Consider the following 23228-nt stretch of genomic DNA (forward strand, 5'->3'; position numbering starts at 1 on the left):
GTTCTCACATGGCAGACAGAGAGAGAGATCAAGCTCTCTGATATCTCTTCCTTTATAAGGGGCACTAATACCATCATGAGAGCCCCACCTTGATGACCTCATCCAAACCTAATTACCTCCTAAAGGCCACATCTCCAAGTACCATCACACTGGTGCTTAGGGCTTCAACATATGAATTCTGCAGAGAGGGGCGACACAACATTCAGTACATAACAGTCTCTGAAATCTCTTTTTTTCTTTTATCTGTGGTCTACTGGTGTTATCAGAGAGATTTCCTTGAACATCTGGAGTGAAAAAGAAAATACAAAGAAAGAAGAGGAAAAAAGAAGAGTAGAAAGAAAATTGTTTCCCAATCTTTGCAGCCTGGCTCTGTGTTGGGCGCTCTAACCCTTAGCAGGCTCTTTACAACTCTGTCTTAGCCTTCACTTCCTGCTTGTGCTGAGTCTAGAGATGAGCCAGTAGTTTTCTGAGATCTTCTCTAAGTAGGTGTCCTGCCTTGGACATGTGCGTGGCTTTCTAAATTCTCAAATTGTTTTTCAGTGCCCTAATTTCCCAAAGAAACTCTCTTTCCAGCTTTTCCTCCAGGTTTTTGACATGTCTATTGTTTGCCTCAACTGTAATATTTTGTCCCACGTGACAGTGGGTTTTTCTTTCACCTTAAAATGTTTTAGAAGAATGTCCTCTATATAGCTGCTTTTTTGCCCTAAGAGAGTTCCAAGTTGATGAAACAAAGGAGAATGTCTTGAGTCAGTCCTTCAGGTATTCTCACACAGGTCACAACAAACGCAAATTCTTTGAGAACAAAGTCTACTCTGTTCCCTGTAGAACCAGGGACCAGGGTCCAACTGTTGGAATGTGGGCTAGTGTATTCAAGACTGCCACTGAGCCAAGAGTGGGGAAAGGGAAATAAAAATGCCACAAATCTTTCATACTGTTTTTATGTCACCTTGTTTCAACATTTGCTTGATTGTTGTAAGCCATTGACTATTTTCCAGAGTTCTGACAAATTTGATTCTGATAGTTTTTGCTCACTTTTTTGGTGTTTCTGTAGAGGAATGCATTCTTGGAACTAGCTTCTACAGCTGTCATTGAGGAAGTGTGTTTTTGCTTGCACTTTTTGATATTTGCTGCTGTGGGTCCACTCTGCGCTCCCTGTAGTTTTTCTCTCTAGTTCCTCCTGTGCAACTTCTGCCCTATCTTAACTGTTCAAAGCAACTTTTTTTTTTTTTTTAAAGATTTTATTTTTTCCTTTTTCCCCCCAAAGACCCCCGGTACGTAGTTGTATATTCTTCGTTGTGGGTCCTTCTAGTTGTGGCACGTGGGACGCTGCCTCATCGTGGTTTTGTGAGCAGTGCCATGTCCGTGCCCAGGATTTGAACCAATGAAACACTGGGCCGCCTGCAGCGGAGCACACGGACTTAACCACTCGGCCACGGGGCCAGCCCCTGTTCTAAGCAACTTTTATTAGTGTTTTTGAGTTTTTGGATTATCCCTGTCTTTTCATTTAGCTTAAAATGAAGATTGCATTTTTTAATGTTCTCTCATTTGTTTGCCTTTGTTGCTTTTTCTGGTATCCAGGATTCAAACTGTTCTCTTACCCCCTAAAATTCCTGCTTGATGTTTGTAGTCAAGCCTAATTTCACCCCAAATCCCTGGTAATCATTTATATGTTTTCTATTCTTATAGCTTTGCCTTTTCTAGAGTGTCATATAAATAGTATAGTATATAGTATGTAGCCTTTTGAGTCTGGCTTTCACGTAGCATAATGCGTTTGAGATTTATCTACATTGTTTTGTGTTATCAATAATTGGTTGATTTTTGTTGCTGAGTAGTTTTATCTTGTGTGAATGTACAGTTGAAGGACATTTGGGGTGTCTTCTGTTTTCAGTGCTTGTGTATAAAGCTGTTATATACATTCACGTATAATTTTCATGTGAACATGTTTTCATTTCTTTTGGGTAAGTCCTAGGAGTAGGATTACTATGTCCTAACTTTCTAAGAAACTGCTAACCTGTTTTCCAAAGTGGCTATATCCTTTTGCATCCTCACTAGTCATGTCTTAGGGTTCCAGTTCTTCTATATCCTTACCATCTCTTGATATTGTCAATATTTGTCTCTCTCTCTTTGTTGCATTTCCCTAATGACTGATGATGTTGAAGATTTTTTCATGTGCTTATTCTCATCTGTATATCTTCTTTGATGAAATTTCTTTTAAAATCTTTTGCTGTTTATAATTTATTTGAATTGAGTTTTGAGAATTCTTCTTATGTTTTGGTTATTAGTCCTCTGTTAGACCTATTTGGCAGATATTTTCTCCCAGTCTGTGGCTTGCCTTTTCATTCTATTGACAGTGTCATTCAAAGAACAGTAGTTCTTCATTTTAATGAAAGCCATTTTACCAATTTTTTTGGGTTGTGCTTTTGCTGTTGTATCTAAAGGTCACAAAAATTTCTTTCTATGTTTTCTCCTAGAACAGCACTAAAAATAGACTGAAAGTAATATATATAATTAAAAATTTTTTAGTATCCATATTAAAAAATTAAAAAGAAACTGGTGAAATTAATGTAAATGTCATGTTTTCTTTAAGCCAGTATATTCAAAATGATCATTTCAACGTGTATTCAACAGAAAGATTATTAATGAGATACTTTATGTTTTAATTTTTGCACTAAGCCCTACCCTGGTGTGTATTTAGCACAGCACATCTTAGTTGAGCCACATTTCAAGGGCTCACTAGTGATGTGTGTCTAGTGGCTACCATATCAGATGGCACAGATCTAGAAGTTCTATAGTTTTAGGTTTTATTTTAGATCTGTTATTTATTTTGAGTTAATTTTTGTATAAGGTGCAAGGTATGGATTGAAGTTCATTTTTTTAAATATGGTTGTTCATCAGAACTTTTTAATAGAAGTTTGTTCTGGGAAGTTAGAGGTTTAAAGATCATTCTGGGCTCTAAAGCTCAATGTTTAAACATGCTTTCTTTTGCTGCCTTATTTTATTGTTTTATATTTGAGTGAAATGTATATTATTTTGTAATTAACAGTTTTCAAGCTATTTTTGTAAAATGCTCAGAAATATTAGGCATTTAGTGTCTTGGCTTTATTTATTCAAGCTTCAATTACACATTATGCTATTTACCTCTTTAAGACTAATTAACCTCTGCATTCCCAAAGTTATATCTAAAGTTCTTATTTACTTTGTTTCCAGGCATGTACTGGCATTGAAAACATTGATGAAGCTATTACATTGCTTGAACAAAATAATTGGGACTTAGTGGTAAGTGTTTGTTTCTTTTTTCAGCTTTATTAAGATATCATTGACATATAACCTTGTGTAAGTTTAAGGTGTTCAGTGTGATGATTTGATATATGTATATACTGTGAAATGATTGCTACAATGTTAGTTAACACATCCATCACCTCACATAGTTACTTTCTTTTGTGGTGAGAGCTTTTAAGATTTACTCTCTTAGCAACTTTCCAGGATATGGTACAGTATTGTTAACTGTAGTTACCATGCTGTACATTATATTCCCCAGAACGTATTCATCTTATAACTGGAAGTTTGCAGCCTTTGACCACCTTTGCTCATTCTCCCCCCGGCCCCTGGCAACCACTAATCTAAACTACTCTGTTTCTGAGTTTGGTTTTCTTTCTAGATTTCACATATAAGTGAGGTCATACAATAGTTATCTTTCTCTGTCTGACTTACTTCAAGTACTTTTTTCTTTATTTGACCAGTAATCAAATTTTACAAATTCTTGAATGTCTTTAGCATTCCTTATAGACGGTTCAGCATACCATTGTGCATCTATAACTCTAATCTGAATGAATAAAATCTAAATGTTATGTCTTTAATGTGAAGTTCATATTTAGTTCAGTGTTAAATTGCTAAATTATTATGAATTCTTAGATAATTTAAATAATTTTAAAAGTTATTCTCTTATCTTATTGTGTATTATGGTTCGTCTTCCCCTGTAGTATTGAGATGGAGATGCTTGGAAGGAGAGAAAAGTCAGGCTTGTTTGAATGTCTAAACAACTCTGTTTGATGTTTTCCCCTCATTTCTTGGGGCCATCACTGATGATTACTCCTTTTTAAAACTGTTGAAGAAGTGGCATTCTGCTGTGGTTTTCCTTATGAGCTTTAGACATTTTAATGTAGAAGTGGTTTAGTTATTTTTGTAGGGGGCAGGGGGGAGTAACTCAAAAGGCAAGGCCCAGCACAGACTACACATTTACAAGATTGTAATTTATTTACAGTTGCAAAGCAGGCTAAAAAGGAATTGTACAGCAGTATAGGAGCAATATTGGTTGTATTGGGATGACACAGATGTCCCTTAATGCATTTGAAATCCTTAAAAAGCCTAAATTACAATTTTGAAGAAGTGCTGATTTTCAAAAGTCAAAACTAGAGATGTGTATTTCTAGAGCTGAGATTAGATATGTAGGTATATTCAGGTTCATACGTGGACTTACATAATCAACTATCAATTATCTATATGCTTTGTGTAGATTTACTACTATTAAATTTTTCTTTTCTTGTGAGGAAGATTTGCCCTGAACTGACATCTTTGCTGGTATTCCTCTATTTTGTATGTGGAATACCTCCGCTGCATGGCTGTTGAGTGGAGGAGGTCTGTGCCTGGGACATGAACCCATGAACCTAGGCCGCTGAAGCGGAGTACGTGGAACTTTAATCACTCAGCCACAGAGGCAGCACCTACTACTATTAATTTTTTTACTCAAACTATAAAAAGTCTTTATTTTCAATTTGTAAAAGTAATAATGCTCATTGTAATGAAATGAGAAGCTATAGAAATTTACAAAGAAGAAATTAATAACAACCTTTAATCTCATCACTTAGAGATAGTAATTGTTTAACTTTTTTTTTTTTTTCCTGAAGAATGTTCACCCTGAGCTAACATCTATGGCCATGGCCAATCTTCTTCTTTTTGCTTGAGGAAGATTTGCCCTGAGCTAACATTTGTGCCATTCCTCCTCTATTTTATATGTGGGTTGCTGCCACAACATGGCTCCTGATGAGCGGTGTGGGTCTGTGCCTGGGAACCACACCGGGGCCTCCAAAGTGGAGCATGCCGAACTTAACCACTAGGCTATGGGGCCAGCCCCTGTTTAACATTTTTGAGTATGTTTTTCCAGGGTGTTTTCTCTTCATTATGTGATTAATTTCTTTTTATACAAATAAGATCATTCTATTTCTACCATTTTGTAATCTGCATTTTTCACTTAACCTATCATGAATGTCTTTCTAGCCATGTAAATGTGACTGTTCATCATTCTTTTTAATGTGTTTTAATGTTTACATGCTATTTCATGGTGTGGTTGTAGCCTAATAATTTTACCAGTCAGTCCTAGACTTTTAGACATTTAGGATTTTTGCAATATTTCCTATTATGCACATTACTGTAGAGAACATTCTTGTACGTGCATCCTTGCATACTTAACCTATTATTTTCCTAGATGATATTGAATAAATTCAATTCATAATTGAATTTCTGGGTCAAATTGTATACATATTTTTAGGTTTTTGGATACTTATGGTTAAATTGCCTTCCGGGAAGGTTATACTAAATTTAATTTCTACCAACTGTATACACTTTGAGATTGCCTATTTCATTAAGCCAGTGCTTCGTTATTTTTTTAATATTCTGGCACTTGTCAAAATTTACAGATAGGTTCATATGGCCTGACTCCAAATCCAGATTTTTATCGCTGTGCTATACTCTTAAGAAAGCATGGTGTAGATGACATGTCCATGATTTCTATGTGTGTGTGGGTGGGGGAAGGGGCAGCAACTTATTTGAAATGATGTCCCCAGATTTCTAGACTGGCAGCTTCTTTTGCAATAGCAAGTGCATTGCTTTATTTAGTTTGTGTATGTTTAGGGTATCTTTTGGAGAGGCTGATGTAAATTATTGGTTGAGGTTAAAAAATCCCACCAAGCCACTCTTGCGCAGTACTGACGAGAGGGATATGAGGTGGAGTAAAGGGAGATTGTGGGCTGAAAGTAACTGACTCTAAGTCTCTGGTGTGAGAATTACCATTTGAGGGGGATGGATATAAGTTCTTTCCTTATCTGCTTCCTATTGGTCCATGTTCATTAGTTTTGAAGGTTAAAACCTTTGTTGGTTCTGGGTGTTTTTTCAATCCAATCCATGTAGAGTATTGCAAAAGGAAAATTTTCCCAGATAGTGTTAAATAATTGAATGGTACAGGTGTTCTCTAAGTATTTCTGTTATTTGATTTTGGAAAATATTATAATGGCAGTTGGGTTAGAAACACTGATGTTATGTTTCTGCAGAAATGCAATCTCACGCTGTACTGGACCCAAGCAAAAGCATCAGGCTATCTTTTGCAAGCTTAAACTTTGGCTTTCTTTTGATATATATGTCCTAGTTGGCTTTCCTTTGCAATTAATCCACTTTTGTCAAGTGAAGATTTTCTGTGTTTTGTAGCTATCTTGCTCTATAAATTTTCTCAGTTCTCCTATTTTTATATATCAGTCACTTGTCATTTTTTTCTTTCTCTCTCTCTCTCTTTATTTTTTTTGGTGAGTAAGATTGGCCCTGAGCTAACATCTGTTGCCAATCTTCCTCTTTCTGCTTGAGGAAGATGGTCACTGAGCTAACATCTTTGCCAGTCTTCCTCTTCTTTGTGTATAGGATGCCGCCACAGCATGGCTTCATGAGCAGTGTGTAGATCCACGCCTGGGATCTGAACCTGTGAACCCCAGGCCACCAAAGTGGAGCGTGTAAACTTAACCACTATGCCACTGGGTTGACCCCTACGTTGTGTTTTTTTAAAAATGAAACTTAAGTATTTTGAACAACCCAAACTTCTCATTAGGATCATGGAACTTTTTATATGTTGTTTTCTGTATTTTGCTTGTGTGTTATATTTTGTGTTTCTAAATTATGCTTATCCCTGCTCTGTGTTTTATGGGCCTTGTGGAACAGTTTGCATAATTTGAATCTTTAACCTAGGACATGTCTGTATTTTAACTTTCCTGTATATAGCAGTTAGACCTCTCCTTCAGGGTTTTTGTGCGCATTTTGCTAGAGAAGAGTAGAGGAATGTGAGTTAGGCATCACAATCTGGAATTGTGATGAATTTAAGAAAATCCAATAACAAGAAAACTCATTCTGTCAGTACTGAGTGCTTACAGTATATCCAAATTTATGCTAGATGCAGTGGGAGCTTAAAAAACACGTAACAATATGTGGTGTATGACTTTGAGAAGTGTACTGAAAAATTGATAAGACCTGGTCTTTTATACATGTATGTTATACTCAGAAATGGGAATAGTGTTGTGAAAAAATGGTTGCAAATAGACTATCTACTTTATAGATTTAGACACACAAAAACTATTCTATATGGAAATATAGCCCAGTCCCAGGAATTTTACTCATTAGCCACTTTCCTTGATCTGCACACTATTTTCATTATATAGCTATCCACAAAACAGTGCTTCCAAACCCTATGTTTTAAGTACCCCACAGTTGACTCTTCTTATTTTGGGACAACTACAGGTTGGGTTATATACTCTAAAATTCTGAAAACAAAATAACATGAACTTTAAGACTATTGGGAAGCATCTTGGGCTACTGTTTTACTTAACATGAAGCGTATTGTACTCTCCCTACCTCCATCTACCTCAGACTTTCATTTTTCACATTGTCTTGCACTTACAGTTAAGAGAAGATTAATGTCATTACAGTTGATTGCTTCCACACAGATGAATATTTTCTGTCTATGTCTGGAAAGGTGAATACGTAAGGAAGAATTATTGGCAATGAATAAAAATCTTTTACCAAAGGATTACCTTCTTACATGGAAGTGTACTGCATGATCACTATAAATTGTGATCTGGGCTCCAGAATTGACCCACTGCTCATTTTCTGTTTTCAGTATAGAAGAATATGGGCCAGTGGAGAATAGAAATCTGTATTGTTTGTTTTAATTTTGAGTAATCAAAATGTGAGACAGCTAACTATAGTGGTAAACCCATTGCATTAGTCTTGAATCAGGAGCCGTGGCTTGTCAAACCGCTTGTTGTTATTTTATTGAGTATGGCCTAGGCCAAGTTATTTCTCTGAACTTCTGAACATCTGCATATAAAATAAGGGATTTGGACTAGATCATGCTCAAGATCCTTTGATACATGAGATATTTGTGAAGAATCTGTGTCCTAATTTCTGTCAAGATTCCACAAGAAGCAGTCAATTATTAAGAGTAGTATAAGCAAGCATTTTAATAGAACTTTATAAGTTTGAAACACTTGTACACATACCATTTGTTTAATCCTTTTAACAGCTTTATCATGTAGGTAATGACAGGACAAGATGCTATGCCAGTTGTTTCACAGAAGGTCTGTATTTATGAAACTCCTTCAATAAATTAAAATTTCTAGTGAGCTCTTGGTGATCCAGGGAAGATATTTGGCATATACTTGATAACCCAATGCTAAGTGAAATAAAGTAAAAGTAAACATTAACCTAGCCATACTACATTTTAAGTACTCTATGCTCTTAGGAAATGACTTTTGAACTTTGCACTCAATTTCTGCTCTAGTGTGCTGCCTGTGCTGACATAGCTGTTTTGTTGAAGAAAGACTCTATTCAGAGTACTTGTATTTATCTTTAACTATGTGTTTCAACTTAAGGCAAAAATCAAATGAATCAGCCTATCTATTTTTGGATCGTCACTGAGTTTCTGGTCTTCAAAGATAATTTTGTATTAATAGAAGCTTATAATAAAGTCATAAACACTGAAGAGTCAAACCCAAGGAAAATTATCATGCACATAACCTGTCTCATTTTAAGATTCATTGAGGTGTTTTGAGACAATTCCATTCCACCAATTTTCACTTTTGAAGAAATGTGCCTTGATGATTATCCTAAAATTCCTTAGAATAATATTTCCTACTACCCTACTCAGGATGTGACTATAGAGTTCCTCGAATGTGCGCTGCTTTTCTACTTTATGCAGTGTTATGAACACCTGCAGTTCTATGAATGAACTAGTCTAACTAGTGACATAATGAGTCTCTGTCGTTGTCAGAAAGCAGCCAAGCATTGAGCTTGGCTTCATCAATGGCCATTAGACACTGTCTTATATTTGCACAGATCTTTGCTATGAGAGAAGAGAAGTTGCTACGAAGGAATATCTCATCATGTCAATTTCTCCTTTGCTATGGCCTTCTTTGTTTCCCTTGTTTTTAAGGGACTGTAAGTCCATTATTTACAGAATTTTTCAATTTCTCAGTTTGTAATTTGACTACCATTCTACTCCTATTGTCTCTTCTTTTATTGAGGGTCTACTTTGTGCTAGGTATCGTGTCAAGTGATTTACCCTGGATTGTTTCATTTACTCTTCACGGCAGTCTCAAAAGGTGGATAGATAGGTATTATCTGTATTTTATAGATGGGAAACTGAGGCCCAGTGAAGTTAAGTAAACTGTCCATGCTCACACGTCTGATAGAGGGTAAAATTGTGATTTTGAACCCAGATCTGTCAGCCCATAAAAATTTTCATAGCTTTAAAGTCATGGTTTAAGGTTATTAGATTTTCTGTACCCAGTGTTATTCTTTTCTGAACTCCTGTAGTCTTCTACCACTCACAACTAATTTCACATTGTCAAGTAAAAGACTTTTTGCTATACTTACTTAGTGGTATTTTTTTTTTTTTATTAAGATTTTATTTTTTTCCTTTTTCTCCCCAAAGCCCCCTGGTACATAGTTGTATATTCTTCGTTGTGGGTCCTTCTAGTTGTGGCAGGTGAGATGCTGCCTCCGCGTGGTCTGATGAGCAGTGCCATGTCCGCGCCCAGGATTCGAACCAACAAAACACTGGGCCGCCTGCAGCGGAGCGCGCGAACTTAACCACTCGGCCACGGGGCCAGCCCCCTTACTTAGTGGTATTTTACTCCAAATATGTTTATGCTTTGTTTTCAAATAGATTCTAGAGGGAAAGAATTGTGTTTCTTATTAATTTTGTCTTGGCACATGGTAGTTGCTTAATAAATGCTTATTTGACTGATTTTTGTCTCTAGCACACATTTTTAAGTCTATTTTCCATCTCTCATTTGGATATTTGAAAAGTCTTTGCTGTTAAGACTTCTGACTCTTACTGCTATTACTCTTCCTTACCTGGCAAACATAGGATTGGAGGAGAGAGGGAGGATAACTCAGATACCCAAGGAGTAGGATTGGGCCGATTTCATTTTCTCACTAGTAAAATTTAGATGGTCTCTACCTGTTGTAGCTTTTTGAGAAATATTTTTCACAAATAAATTCTTTCCTTTCCAGTTTTTTCCTAAGCATCTCATAAAAATCTTTTCCCCCCCTTCTGTTTATTTCTGGTTGTGCCGTTCTAACATAATGAAAGCGCATCATATAACCCAGTTTATTTGAAACTTTTTGTCATTCTGCTTCAGGAGAAAACTTAGTGTGATAAAAAACTTCTGCTTCTTAAAGTGTAACTAAGTGGATATGAAAGAATTGTTTTTTACCTTTCAAAGGAAAAGTTAAGTTTTTATAAACATGAAATTCCAGTTTACTAAACTCGTGGTGGTTCACATTATCAAATCAAAGCTGTCTGAGGTCCACATTTTTTTCCCCTGACTGCAACTTGACTTTCTGCTTATTTTTTTACTGGATTTTGCTCATGTTTTATTACTTTTCCTTTAAATGTAATCTAGTTCTAGAATTACTTTATTGCATGAACCAAACATCTTCTCTTTTATCAAACCTATGGTAGATAAAAGTTGAGAGGCTTTAGGACCTAGTAAAAATGTGGTGTGTTCATCACGTAGCAGGAAGGGATGTGCCCACTGTTAAAGGAAGTTGGAAATGTGGCTAATATTTATTGCTTTCTGATTTCTAGTACAACTTATCTAACCTATGTTTCAGAGCACAAACCATTTAAATGAAATAGTAAGGCGTCATCTCACTGCTGTGAAACTAAACTAAAGGCTTTATGCTAATTCTGAAAGAAGTAGTATATGCTACCTATGATTTGAACATTTAAAAGAAAATAAAAATTTAAATGGTTTTTGTTTTTAAATTTGTTCAGTTCAATCAGATGCACTTTGATCTTGATATTTTATAAAGCTTGCTAACCTACAAGTTAGCTTGAGTTTAAAAATGAGGTTATTTTCAACAAGCTGCCTTGCTGTGATATTTAACTAATTTATTTCTATTTCTGGAAGTGGTTGTAGCGAAGTCGGTGGTTTAGCGCACCTGTAATGTGAGGACTCGCAGTTCCTCCTGCTGGTTTCAAGGACCAGCCGACGTAAAGCAGAGTGTGCTTAGAAAAGAGAAAATAACACGGCAGTTAAGATATCTGTTTTTATAATTCTTTATATTTATAATGACAGTTTTTTAAAAGTTTGCTATTTACTGGTAATACAATTTGTTAAAAATTTTAGTTATACTTCTGTCTTTAAGTAAAATGGTAATTAAACTGTTCACATACAAAAATTTATACTTCCTACTTATATCTCCCTAGGTTCTCATTTTCTTTTATTTATTTTCTATTAAAATTTTTTTTTTTGAGGTAATGCTTAAGATCTACTCTACAGTTCAGTGGTATTCAGTGTATTCAGTGTTGTGCAACCACCAGCTCTCTTTAGTTGGTTTTGAAAATTCTTGGTATTTTTTTTCTGCTCTTTTCTTGCTCTTTTGTCCTTCTTTGTTTCTGGCTATGCATATATTAGTTTGATTTTGTCATTTAGCTTTTGGATGCTCTCTGTTCTGCTTTTTCCCCATCTTTTTTTTTTTGTATGTGTTTTCAGTTTGAGTAATTTCTATATTCCTATCTTCAAGTTCACTGATTCTTTCCTTGACTATGCCAATTCTGTTAATAAGTGTGTTGAAGAAATTCTTCATCTCTGTTACTATGTTTTTTTATTTCTAGCATAGTTTCTCCCTCTGCTGAAATTACCCATCTGGTCTTCTGTGTTGTCCATTTTTTTCAATAAGGCCTTTAACATATTAATCACAGTCATTTAAAATTCCCTGTCAGTTTTAACATCTGTATCCTACCTGAATCTGTTTCTGATGATTGCTTGTCACTTGCAAATGTACCTTTTCTGGACTTTTGGTATGCTTTGCAATTTTTGTTGAAAACTGGATATTTTATGTAGGATAGTAGAGACTAAGATAAATGACTTTTATCTCTGGAAATAGCAATGGCTTGCTTTATGCTAAGACTTTAGTCTAGGTGTTTGAATTGATCTAATTTTTTGAGTTGGGTTGTGTTTGAGATTTATTTTTCCTATGGCTTTGCTCAATACACCAAAGCCTTCAAATTCCTCTTTGATACTTTGTGTTTAGGATGTTGACTGGTTTGCTAGAGATTCTTTTTCCCCTCCCCAAATACCCCCAGTACATAGTTGTACATCTTTTTAGTTGTGGGTCCTTCTAGTTGTAGCATGTGGGATGCCGCCTCAACATGGCCTAACGAGCAGTGCCATATCCGTGCCCAGGATCTGAACCCTGGGCTGCTGAAGCAGAGCGCACGAACTGAACCACTCGGCCATGGGGCCGGCCCCCAGAGATTTTTTTTTTAATGCTCACTTCACCTTCAACTTTTGATTTTCTCTTTGTGATTCAGAGACGATGTGTCTCCTGCAAGTTACTGTTACTCTGCTAACTAGCCTGGCCATGGGGACTCGAGGGCATTCTGTTTTTCTGATAATACTTCAGCCTTCTGCCATCATTGAGTCCCTGGGTCTTGGGTTTGTGGCCTTCTCAAAGCTCCTGTCTCCCTCCAGTTATAAATCTGAGACCAGTATGTTTTCCTTCCCTTCTTCCTGGGGTAGAGGGTTTTTTCCGCTCTTTTCTCTCCTTCTGGTTGCTGTGGATATCACCAGTGCCCTCAGGTGACAATGTTTGTTCTTCTCCCCTCAGATTAAAGCTTTTGTTTTGTGAGGGAGATGGAAGGGTCCTGGCAGAGTTTTGTGCTGCTCTCACAGTGTCTGCTGCTCTTCTCCCTTTGTTCTGCACCTTGGTAGAGACTCTCAGGATTCTGCCAATTTTTTTTCTCTGAGCACTTGGTGGTGTTCGTGGAGAAAAAGCCTGTAAGAATTGCAGACCCCCTATATTTGGGACTCTTTCTCACCAGTGCACTGTTAGACTCCACCAATTTGTCAGTCATCCTAGTGTAGCTCTTAGCCTAGTAAAAGTGCTCACATCTTGTCTCTCTCTTCTTGCACCTGTCTTAGGTTTTGGGCCAGTTATTTGCCCTATGACCTTATCATTCCAGTGGGTTCCAGAGACGTCATGAACTCAGGCTTTCTCTCTCTCTCCATTATAAGGTTGGAAGCAATACTCTTTCCAATTCTCTAATGATCCATTGTCATTATTTTGAAAAACCACTGTAGGTTCAGATTGTATTTCTTCTTTCCCCAATAAGTGTTTTGTAGATGGTTTTAAAATTTCCAGAACCCGGGTGCTTTCTATTTTCTTGTTTTTGTTGTAACTTCTAGTTCCGTTGTATTGCATTTAGAGAGTATTGTTTACAACATTTCTGCTTTGTGGAAATTATGTTTCTTTGTGACCTAACATATGATTCATTTTTGTGCATATGTCATGGGCTTTTGAAAGGTGTGTTCTCTATTATCAAAATGCTAGAGTTTAGTGTATATACATAAGATCTTCTACCTCCTGTCTTATTTTCGTTTGATCAAGTTTTGTCCACTTGGTCTGTCTTGTATTGAGAGTTGTGTATGTAGTCTCCTACTATTAGTGTATTTCTGTGTCTTTAAATCTCCTGTAGGTTGTCCTTCATGAAGTGGTTGCTGTATTATTTCATGCATACATATTCCTAAGTGTAATATCTTCATTGTGAATTGTGGCTTTTATCATTAAAAAGTAGCCTTTGTCACATTTAATGCTTTAGTCTTGAATTCTACTTTGTCTAATATCAGATGGCTACCCCTACTCTTTTTTTTGTTTTTATTATCCTGATATTTTTTTTTTATTTTTAGTCATTTTGAATTACTCTGTCGTAGGTGTATCTCTTGTGTATATATATAGCATGTAGTTGAGTCTTGTTTCATGAGCTCCTGAGCTGAATTGAAAATGTTTTTCTTTTAGTAGTTGAGTCCATTCATTCTCTAATATGATTGATGTGTTTGGTCTCAATGCTGTCATATTTTTTAATTATGCGTGTTTTGCTGTATTTACTATACTTTCTATGAGATGTATTTTCTTTGCTTTTTTATAGTTTTATTTCATTTATAAAATAAATAGTATTGTTTAATTTATAAAATAAATAGCATTTTATTTACTATTTTACTTATAGTTCTTATTTGTAGTTATTGCTTTTATTTATAACTTATATTTTTGTTCTTGTGGTTACTTTTATACTTAAACATTTTTTAATGTTCTTAGTCTCATGTTTTCTTTTTAGTCTTTTATTGTGTGATTTATGAATTTTTAAGTATTCTTTAACCCTACTTTTGCCTATATAGCAACCAGTGTGCTTATTCTGTTTTCCTTTTTCCTCTTCTTTCTTGCATAAAATACTCATCATATCTTCTTTCACTAAAGTTTTCTTAGTTATCAGTGTTGGATGAAGCTCTTTCACTAGTAGATTTCTCAAAAAGGGCTAATACGTGCAAAATTTCACAAGTTCTTATATGTTGAAAACTATTTTTCTGTCACCCTGATATTTTAAGGACAACTTGGCTGCATATAAAATCTTTGGTTCATACTTTCTTTAACTGCGTTTTAAAAAACGACTGCTTCATTGTTGCCTTTACAGATTGGTTTGGAAATGCTGATGCCAGTCTCATTCTTTTGCTTTTGTAAGTTATTGATCTTTGCCTGGAGGCCTTGAGGATTTTATCTTTATATTTCAAATTTAGTAGTTTTAGTAGAATATGTATCAGAGTTGCTCATTCTAGATTAATTTTCCTCAGGCATTCAGTGAGCTATTCAATGTATATAGATTCTTGTCTTTTTGTATTTCTGGAAAGCCTTCTTAGGTTATTGTTTTAAATTTTAGTTCTGTTCCATTGCTTTTTTTTTCCCCAGGGACTTGACAATATAAATATAATTAATTAGTCTCTTTTCTGACCCTTTTAGTTTTTTCATTATGTTATTTTCATTCTCTTGGTTGTTTTTCTGCCTTTCCTCAATGCCCTTCATTAAATTTTGTTGCCATCCATTTTCCTTTGGACACCTTGTGATTTATTCTTCATTTCTGAGAGAATTTTGTCTTTTTCTTTGTTTTCCTGAGTACCATCAACTTTCTTTCATTTCTCCCTGCCTTTTTTTATTGTTCTTCTTCATAAATTTTGAATTTTCTGATTCAAGGTGGTTTTTCATATCCTCAGATGCTTATTTAAGTATATTTAAGTATACTCTTTGGAATATTGATTTACAGTTTTTTCCTGCTTCATGATTGTTTTTTGGGAGGGAGTTTTCCTTGTAAGTATTTATAAAATTTCATTTCCTCATTTTTGTACTAGCTCTCTACAAATTTGTTGAATGTGTGCCTATATTATTCATTTTTATGAAAATAGTGTGATTTACAAGATTTTTATTTAATGGCGCCCTCTTCTGTCAGTCTAGCAAAAAAGTTCAGGTATATTAGCCAGTTTTTTGGTTGTTTTGTTTTGGTGCCTGTGGTGGGGATAGAGGAGTGTTGAGGAGTAATGAGTGCTTTGACTTTATGGTTTTCTTTTGTCTTATAAGATCATAAATTTTCCTATTTTGCCTCTTTTCCCCTTTACCATTTGATTGCCAAAGGGAGCTTCTCACTTTTGTTTTGCTTTTTTGCTCTTTGTAGAAGCTATGTTTCTTAGACTGCCCCTTTCAGTCATCCCTGCCCCTTTCAATTGTACTTTTTTTGAAGTCCCTTTCCTGTAATCTTTGCTCTGATCTGTTTATACACTTTTTAGTGTTCTCAGACATATAGGGCTTAGGCTTTGAGGCGGTAGTTTTAGAGCAGTTTTAATCTTCTCTAGCTTCCCTCTTCTGTCTTCCCCTCAGTTTTTCTGGGTCTGTCTTTGTCGGGTAGCAGTGGGACTAGGAACATGAGAGATCATGTGCTGGGATTTGGTAATTTTTCTCTTTTTATTCACCGTTATTTTGAAGTTTCAATATTCTCTTTCTGCAACTCATGATGAGGGCATGGTTTTCATTTAGCATTATTTTCCCCTTGTTGTTAAGTATTGTTTTGGATGGTGTAACAGTCTGGATTCAATCAGGACATAGATAAACACACAGTAGGTTAAACAGGTAAAGTGTAATATAATGAATTATTAACTATGATAAACAAGTAAGTATAAAATATGAGGAAACTGTATTATACCCTAGGGCTGAGGGAGGGTAGGCCAGGAAGGACAAACTTAGAAGGGATTCAGACCTTGTTGGAGAAGTCATTCAGCCCACTGAATAGAAGAGAAGTTCACTGTTTGGCCAGGCCAGAACTGGTTTGAAGTCATTGGCAAATAATTGGCACCCTCTGGTGTGCAGATGGGGGAGCAAATCAGCAATCAGTAGTGTGGCTGTGTGGTGGGCTTGCATGGAGTTGGAGATCGTCTGGGCACAGGCTGCATGTGGAGGGTGAGGGACTTGCAGAAGGTGCAGCAGTGTGGTGTGAGCCCTCTGGCCACAGGCAGGCTGTGCAGAGGGGTTTGCAGAGGGAGTCAGGGTACAGGTATGTGGGCAGGAAACCTTTGGACACTGGTTTTCATGTTGAGAAGCCCGTGGAAAGATTTATCACTAGGCCAAGACTGCAAGGTTGCAGAGGGACCATGTTCTGGCCCATGGCTGGGGCAGAACTCCGTTGGGTGTCCTCACTCCCACGCTGCCGGCTCCCGTGCTGCAGCCAGAATTTGCAGGAGAGCCTTTTCCCTCTGCAGTGTCCTTCCACTGCCCTCTACTGAGAAAACTTAACATTGTGTTCACTTTCAGAGAGTGAAGTTTAAGGAATTCCTTTTTTTTGTTTTTAAATCACAGAACATAATTGAAGTGTGTCTTCAGACCTGAGAGTCAACAAATTGACAAATGACATAGATGGAAATATTGGATGACAGATAGTTAGGCAGCCTCTGTTGACTTCAGTTACCTGGAAGCCCCATCAAATTTTATATATCTGTACCTTTTTTCTTATTAAACCTTTCGTTTGGAATGCCACCCCTTGGCACTTCAAACCTTTCCTTCCTCCCAGCCTGTCACACATTTATCGTGCCTCAGGTACTGTACTTCTGTTATAATCTTGACCTTAAACTTTTCATTAGCAATCACAGCCACCTCTTTCATAATCTTAATTTCAAGCATCCCTCTTTTCCACCCCCATCTCATATCCTTTAATAACCTGAGTTGGAAAATCCTTCAAGCATACGAAGATTCGTAATTCATTGATCCTGCCACCACTACACTGTCTTTCCATGTAAAGACTAGATTTTTTGGTTCCATCATGTTAACACTGCTGTAGGGCCAAAACTTGAAGCCTGGGTCTTCTGACTCTAGATTCTGTTCAAGAAATAGCAAACAGTTTTAACGTGGAAGCCAACTCTGTTCAATGTTTTTGTTTCACTGTGTGTGAAGGCAGTTGATAGTGTCTGCCTCAAGAAGTGTATTAAGGTTTATGGGATCATGTCTAGAAGCAGGAAAAAGCAACATAATTGCTTCCACCATGGATGTATATTTCTTTTTGTAAACAGCTCTTTTTTGAATTGTCTTAAAAGTCAGTTGTTATCACTAGTATGTTCAAGTAGCAAATTTAGGTTTTGGTTTTAGACAAGCATAAATGGCGTTGGTAACATCTCTACTCTTACCACCTGCCATGATGTTCTGTAAAGCTAATATCATGAGTTTATCTCCTTCACTTATTAATTAATTAATTAATTCAGATATTATGTTGAGTCAGTACTATGTGCCAGCACTTTTCTAGGCACTGGGAAATATAGCAGTGAACAAGACAAACAAGGTCTGTGTTCTTATTGGAACTTAGAGTCTTGGGTGGGTGGGAGCCAGCTTATCTGCAAGTAGATTTATAAATATACAATATAATTTTAGAAAAATATAAATACCATGAAGAAAACCAAACGGGACTTAAGATATAGAGAGATGGTTATTTTGTGTTGTGGATTCAGGTAAGGTTATTTTATGGGTTAGAATTTTAGCTGACACCTGGGAGTGAGGAGACAGCCATGAAGAGTTATGAGGAAAAAGCATTGTCGAGATAGAGGGACGAGGAAATGCAAAAGCCCTGAAGTGAGAGCCAGTGTGTGTTTGAGGAAGAGATAGAAGTCTGATGTGGCTACAGTATAGTGAGCAAAGGAGACAGAACGGTAACAGTAGTAAGAACAAGAGATAGGGGCTGATTTTATAGGACTCTGTAGATGAGAATTTTGTGTGTATAAAGAACATTTCAATTTGATAACTCATAATCCAAAAACAATTTTTCTCATTAATGCATGGAACATTAAATACATGCTTAAGAATGATATAAAATTGTATTGGTTTGGAATACAAAGAAGTATTCTTTTAAAAGACCTCGAATGGCAAGCTATATAATAGCTATCAATGAAGAAACCATGGAAGAGCTCTTTATTGTTCTGAAGAAGTCATTTCGCAGACCTTCAGTTCTTTTTGTATCTACCTGTCTTTCACCATTTGGATTGCATTGATCTAGGAGCTCAAAATCTAGAATTTTACATCAGAATGAGAGTATTGGTTCTGATCACTCAGTGTGAATGGGTTAAGTACGCTTATTGAGTGTAATAAGTAATAAGGGTCAGTGCAATTAGTCAGTGTATCTGGACCCAGCACTCCTATTTAGGGTGACAAGACTCAATATACTTAGACAAAGTATAACAGGATCTTACATTTTTGGTCAGTAAGTGAAATGAAGTTCAGAATTCCAAGTAAGTTAGAAAGTATAATGAGGCCCTTGCATTCCTAGTCAGTCAGGAAATGTAACAGAGTCCAAATCTCTTACTTAGTCTGGAAATGTAATGCTCCAGCATTCCTAGTTAGTCAGGAAGTATAATAGTCCACTGCTTAGCCAGATATTGCTTAGCAACTGGTATGAAAGTTTGATGGAAAGGAAACAGAAACTATTGGTCAAAGTGAAGTTTTTGGAATTATGAATTTATTCAGGCCATGCTTTTGATTGATCTCCTTAAATTTATGTCTCATATTTGGCTTTTTCTTTTTACCTTAATAACTTCCTCAAAAAAATCCTTTACTGTCTGGCTTTTCATTGTCTCCAGGTATTTCTCTCTCTTATCATATTAATTGATTGGCTAATTCAAAATGTTGCTTTTCAAATAGCTTTGTTTCTTTTTTGTCTGCTAGTCAAAGGCCTAAAGTTCCTACCCATATCTTTCTAAAACCTTCAAGGCAAAGAAACAAATGAAAAACATAGTTAGGTTTAACCTATTTCTTCTGAATTTACTGCTATTAATTATATATTTAAAATATAATTATTTGTGTTTTAATACATGAACAATACATAGATAAAGTAAAAACTACATAAAAGTAACAAAGGAGAAAGTCACTTGTAATTATACAACTTTTGTTTGACATTTTGGTGTATTTCCTTCTGGTCTTTTTTTTTTTTTCCTGCTATGCTTGTATATAAGCATGCATACATATATATCACTTTTTCTTAAACTATATCTTAAAAATTTTTGAAATCTATGGATGAGAGAAAAATACATAAAAATTAAAGACAGAATTTTGTATGTATTTTCAGGAGGACTCAGGATTCAGTGTATCAACACGAGTCTTTTTCATTCACTGTCATATGTGGTTGCTGAAACTTGTTCTTTTAGATCTTGTTCTTACTGCTGCAGTAGAGCCATTGCTGCCCCAGATCTTTGCGCCCTGGTAATGCTATAGTTGGAATAAAAGTTTACAGTGACCAATGTGATAGTTCCTGTTCACTGTTAGTTATTTTTGTCAAAGTATACCACCCCTGTACCAAGGGGCTGTCCTGAGGGACTTCCAGTTTCAGCAATCTCTAGTGTCAGTACCAGTCTGTAAAACCATCCTGTTGTAATACAGCAAAGAATGTTTAGAAGTTGAGCATGACTTCATGATTTGATCTTTTTTGAGGGGTATTGGGAGGCACTTGATAGGATTTTGTTTTTTTAAAGTTGGCACCTGTGCTAACGTCTGTTGCCAATCCTTTTTTAATTTTTTTATTCTCCTCAAAGTTGCCCAGTACATTGTTGTGTATTCTAGTTGTGAGTGCCTCTGGTTGTGCTGTATGGGATGCTGCCTCAGCATGACCTGATGAGCAGTGCCATGTCCACGCCCAGGATCCGAACTGGCAAAACCCTGGGCCACCGAAGTAGAGTGTGCAAATTTAACCACTTGGCCTTGGGGCCAGCCCTGATTTTTTTATTTTTGCTTTTTAAAAATTTTGTTGAGGTCATAAAATAGTTTATAACATTGTGAAATTTCAGTTGTATATTATTATTTGTCAGTCACCCTATAAATGTTCCCTTTTACCCCTTGTGTCCATCTCCCAACCCCCTTCCCCTCTGATAATGACTAATCACTAATCTATTCTCTTTGTCTGTGTGTTAGTTTATCTTCCACATATGAGTCAAATCATGGGGTGTTAGTCTTTGTCTGATTTACTTCGCTTAACATAATACCCTTAAAGTCCATCCATATTGTTCTGATTGGGACGATTTTGTCTTTTTATATGGCTGAGTGGTATTCCATTGTATATATATATATATATATACACACTGCATCTTTGTCCAATCATCAGTCGATGGGCACTTGGTCACTTCCATCTCTTGGCTATTGTGAATAATGCTGCAATGAATATAGGGGTGTGTAAGTCTCTTTGAATTGTTGATTTCAGGTTCTTTGGATAAATACCCAGTAGTGGGAAAGCTGAATCGTATGGTATTTCTATGTGTAATTTTGAGAAATCTCCATACTGTTTTCCATAGTGGCTGCACCAGTTTGCATTCCCACCAGCAGTGTATGAAGTTTCCCTTTTCTCCGCATCCTATCCAACATTTCTTATTTTTTGTCTTGTTGATTATAGCCATTCTAATGGGTATAAGGTGATATCTTAGTGTAGTTTTGGTTTGCATTTCCCTGATGATTAGTGATGTTGAACGTCTTTTCATATGCCTCTTGGCCATCTGTATATCTTATTTGGAAAAATGTCTGTTCATATCCTGTGCCCAATTTCTTTTGTGTGTGTGTGTGTGTGTGTGTGTGTGAGGAAGATTGGCCCTGAGCTAACATCCATTGCCAATGCTCCTCGTTTTTTGTTTTTCACTTGAGGAAGATTAGCTCTGAGCTAACATCTGTGCCAGTCTTCCTCTATTTTGTATGTAGGATACCTTAACAGTTTGGCTAATGAGTGGAGCTGCTGTGTGCCAGGATCTGAACCCATGAACCTGGGTTGCTAAAGCTGAGCGTGTGGAACTTTAACCACTTGGCCACAGGGCCAGCACCCACCCCCATCCATCTTTTGATCGGGTTGTTTGTTTATTTGTTGTTGAATTGTGTGAGTTCTTTAGATATTTTGTAGATTAACCCCTTGTTGGATATCCGATTTGCAAATATTTTCTCCCAGTGGGTAGGTTTTCTTTTTGTTTTGTTCCTGGATTCCTTTACCTTGCAGAAGCTCATTAGTCTGATGAAGTCCCACATCTTTTTTCTTTTGTTCCCTTGTCAAAGTAGACATTGTATTTGAAAAGATGCTTCTAAGCCCAATGTCAAAGAATGTTCTGCTTCTCTTTTCTTCTAGGAGTTTTATGGTTTCACGTCTTACCTTCAAGTCTTTGATCCATTTTGAGTTAATTTTTATGTATGGCAAAAAGATAATGGTCTACTTTCATTCTTTTGCATGTCGCTGTCCCGTTTTCCCAACACCATTTATTGAAAAGACTTTCCTTTCACCATTGTATGTTCTTAGCCCTTTGTTAAAGATTAGCTGTCCATAGATGTGTGGTTTTATTTCTGGGCTCTCAATTCTGTTCCATTGATCTGTGTGTCGGTTTTTGTACCACTACCGTGCTGTTTTGATTACTATGGCTTTGTAGTATGTTTTGAAGTCAAGGATTATGATGCCTCCAGCTTTGTTCTTTTTTCTCAGGATTGTTTTAGCAATTGGGGGTCTTTTGTTGCCCCATACGAATTTTAGGATTCTTTGTTCTGTTTCCATGAGGAACATCATGAGGACTCTGATTGGGATTGGATTGAATCTGTAGATTGCTTTAGGTAGTATGGACATTTAACTATGTTTATTTTTCCAATCCATGTACATGCAATACCTTTCCATTTCCTAATGTAATCATCGATTTCTTTCAGTAATGTCTTATGGTTTTCATTGTACAGGTCTTTCACCTCCTTGGTTAAATTTATTCCTAGATATTTTATTCTTTTGCGATTGTAATTTGGATTGTATTCTTGAGTTCTCTTTCTGTTAGTTTGTTATTAGAGTATAGAAATGCAACTGATTTTTGTAAGTTGATTTTGCAGCCTGCAACTTTGCTGTAGTTGTTGATTATTTCTAATAGTTTTGTGATGGATTCTTTAGGATTTTCTCTATATGAAATCATGTCATCTGCAAACAATGAGAGTTTCATTTCTTCATTGCCAATTTGGATACCTTTTACTTCTTTTTCTTGCCAGAATTGCTCTAGCCAAAACCTCCAGTACTATGTTGAATAAGAGTGGCAAGAGCGGGCACCCTTCTCTCATTCCTGTTCTCGGAGGGATGGCTTTCGATTTTCTCCATTGAGTATGTTGTTGGCTGTGGGTTTGTCATATGTGACCTTTATTGTGTTGAGGTACTTTCCTTTTCTACCCATTTTATTGAGAGTTTTTATCTTAAGTGGATGTTGGATCTTGTTAAATGCTTTCTCTGCATCTATTGAGATGATCATGTGGTTTTTATTCCTCATTTTGTTAATGTGGTGTATCATATTGATTGATTTGTGGATGTTGAACCATCCCTGTGTCCCTGGTAAAAGTTCCACTTGATCATGGTGTGTGATCTTTTTAATGTATTTCTGTATTCGGTTTGCCAATATTTTGTTGATGATTTTTGCATCTGTGTTCATCAGCAATATTGGCCTGTAATTTTTCTTTTTTGTGTGTGTCCTTGACTGGCTTTGGGATCAGGATGATGTTGGCATCACAGAATGTATTAGGAAGTGTTCCATCTTCTTCAGTCTTTTGAAATAGTTTGAGAAGGATAGGTA

At 36.3% G+C, this 23228-nt stretch overlaps 1 protein-coding gene across 7 annotated transcripts in view; it reads left to right on the forward strand.

Annotated features, from left to right (window-relative positions):
- Positions 1 to 23228, forward strand: part of FAF1 (Fas associated factor 1) — a 472901-nt gene that overhangs the window by 77349 nt on the left and 372324 nt on the right. For all 7 annotated transcript variants that reach the window (XM_005607066.4, XM_070260008.1, XM_070260010.1 and 4 more), the window contains one exon: positions 3208 to 3276. In XM_005607066.4, the coding sequence (XP_005607123.1) occupies positions 3208 to 3276 (69 nt within the window). The remainder of the gene's footprint in view (positions 1 to 3207; positions 3277 to 23228) is intronic.

The sequence above is a fragment of the Equus caballus genome, chromosome 2 (assembly GCF_041296265.1).
Source record: "Equus caballus isolate H_3958 breed thoroughbred chromosome 2, TB-T2T, whole genome shotgun sequence".
Lineage (NCBI taxonomy): Eukaryota > Metazoa > Chordata > Mammalia > Perissodactyla > Equidae > Equus > Equus caballus.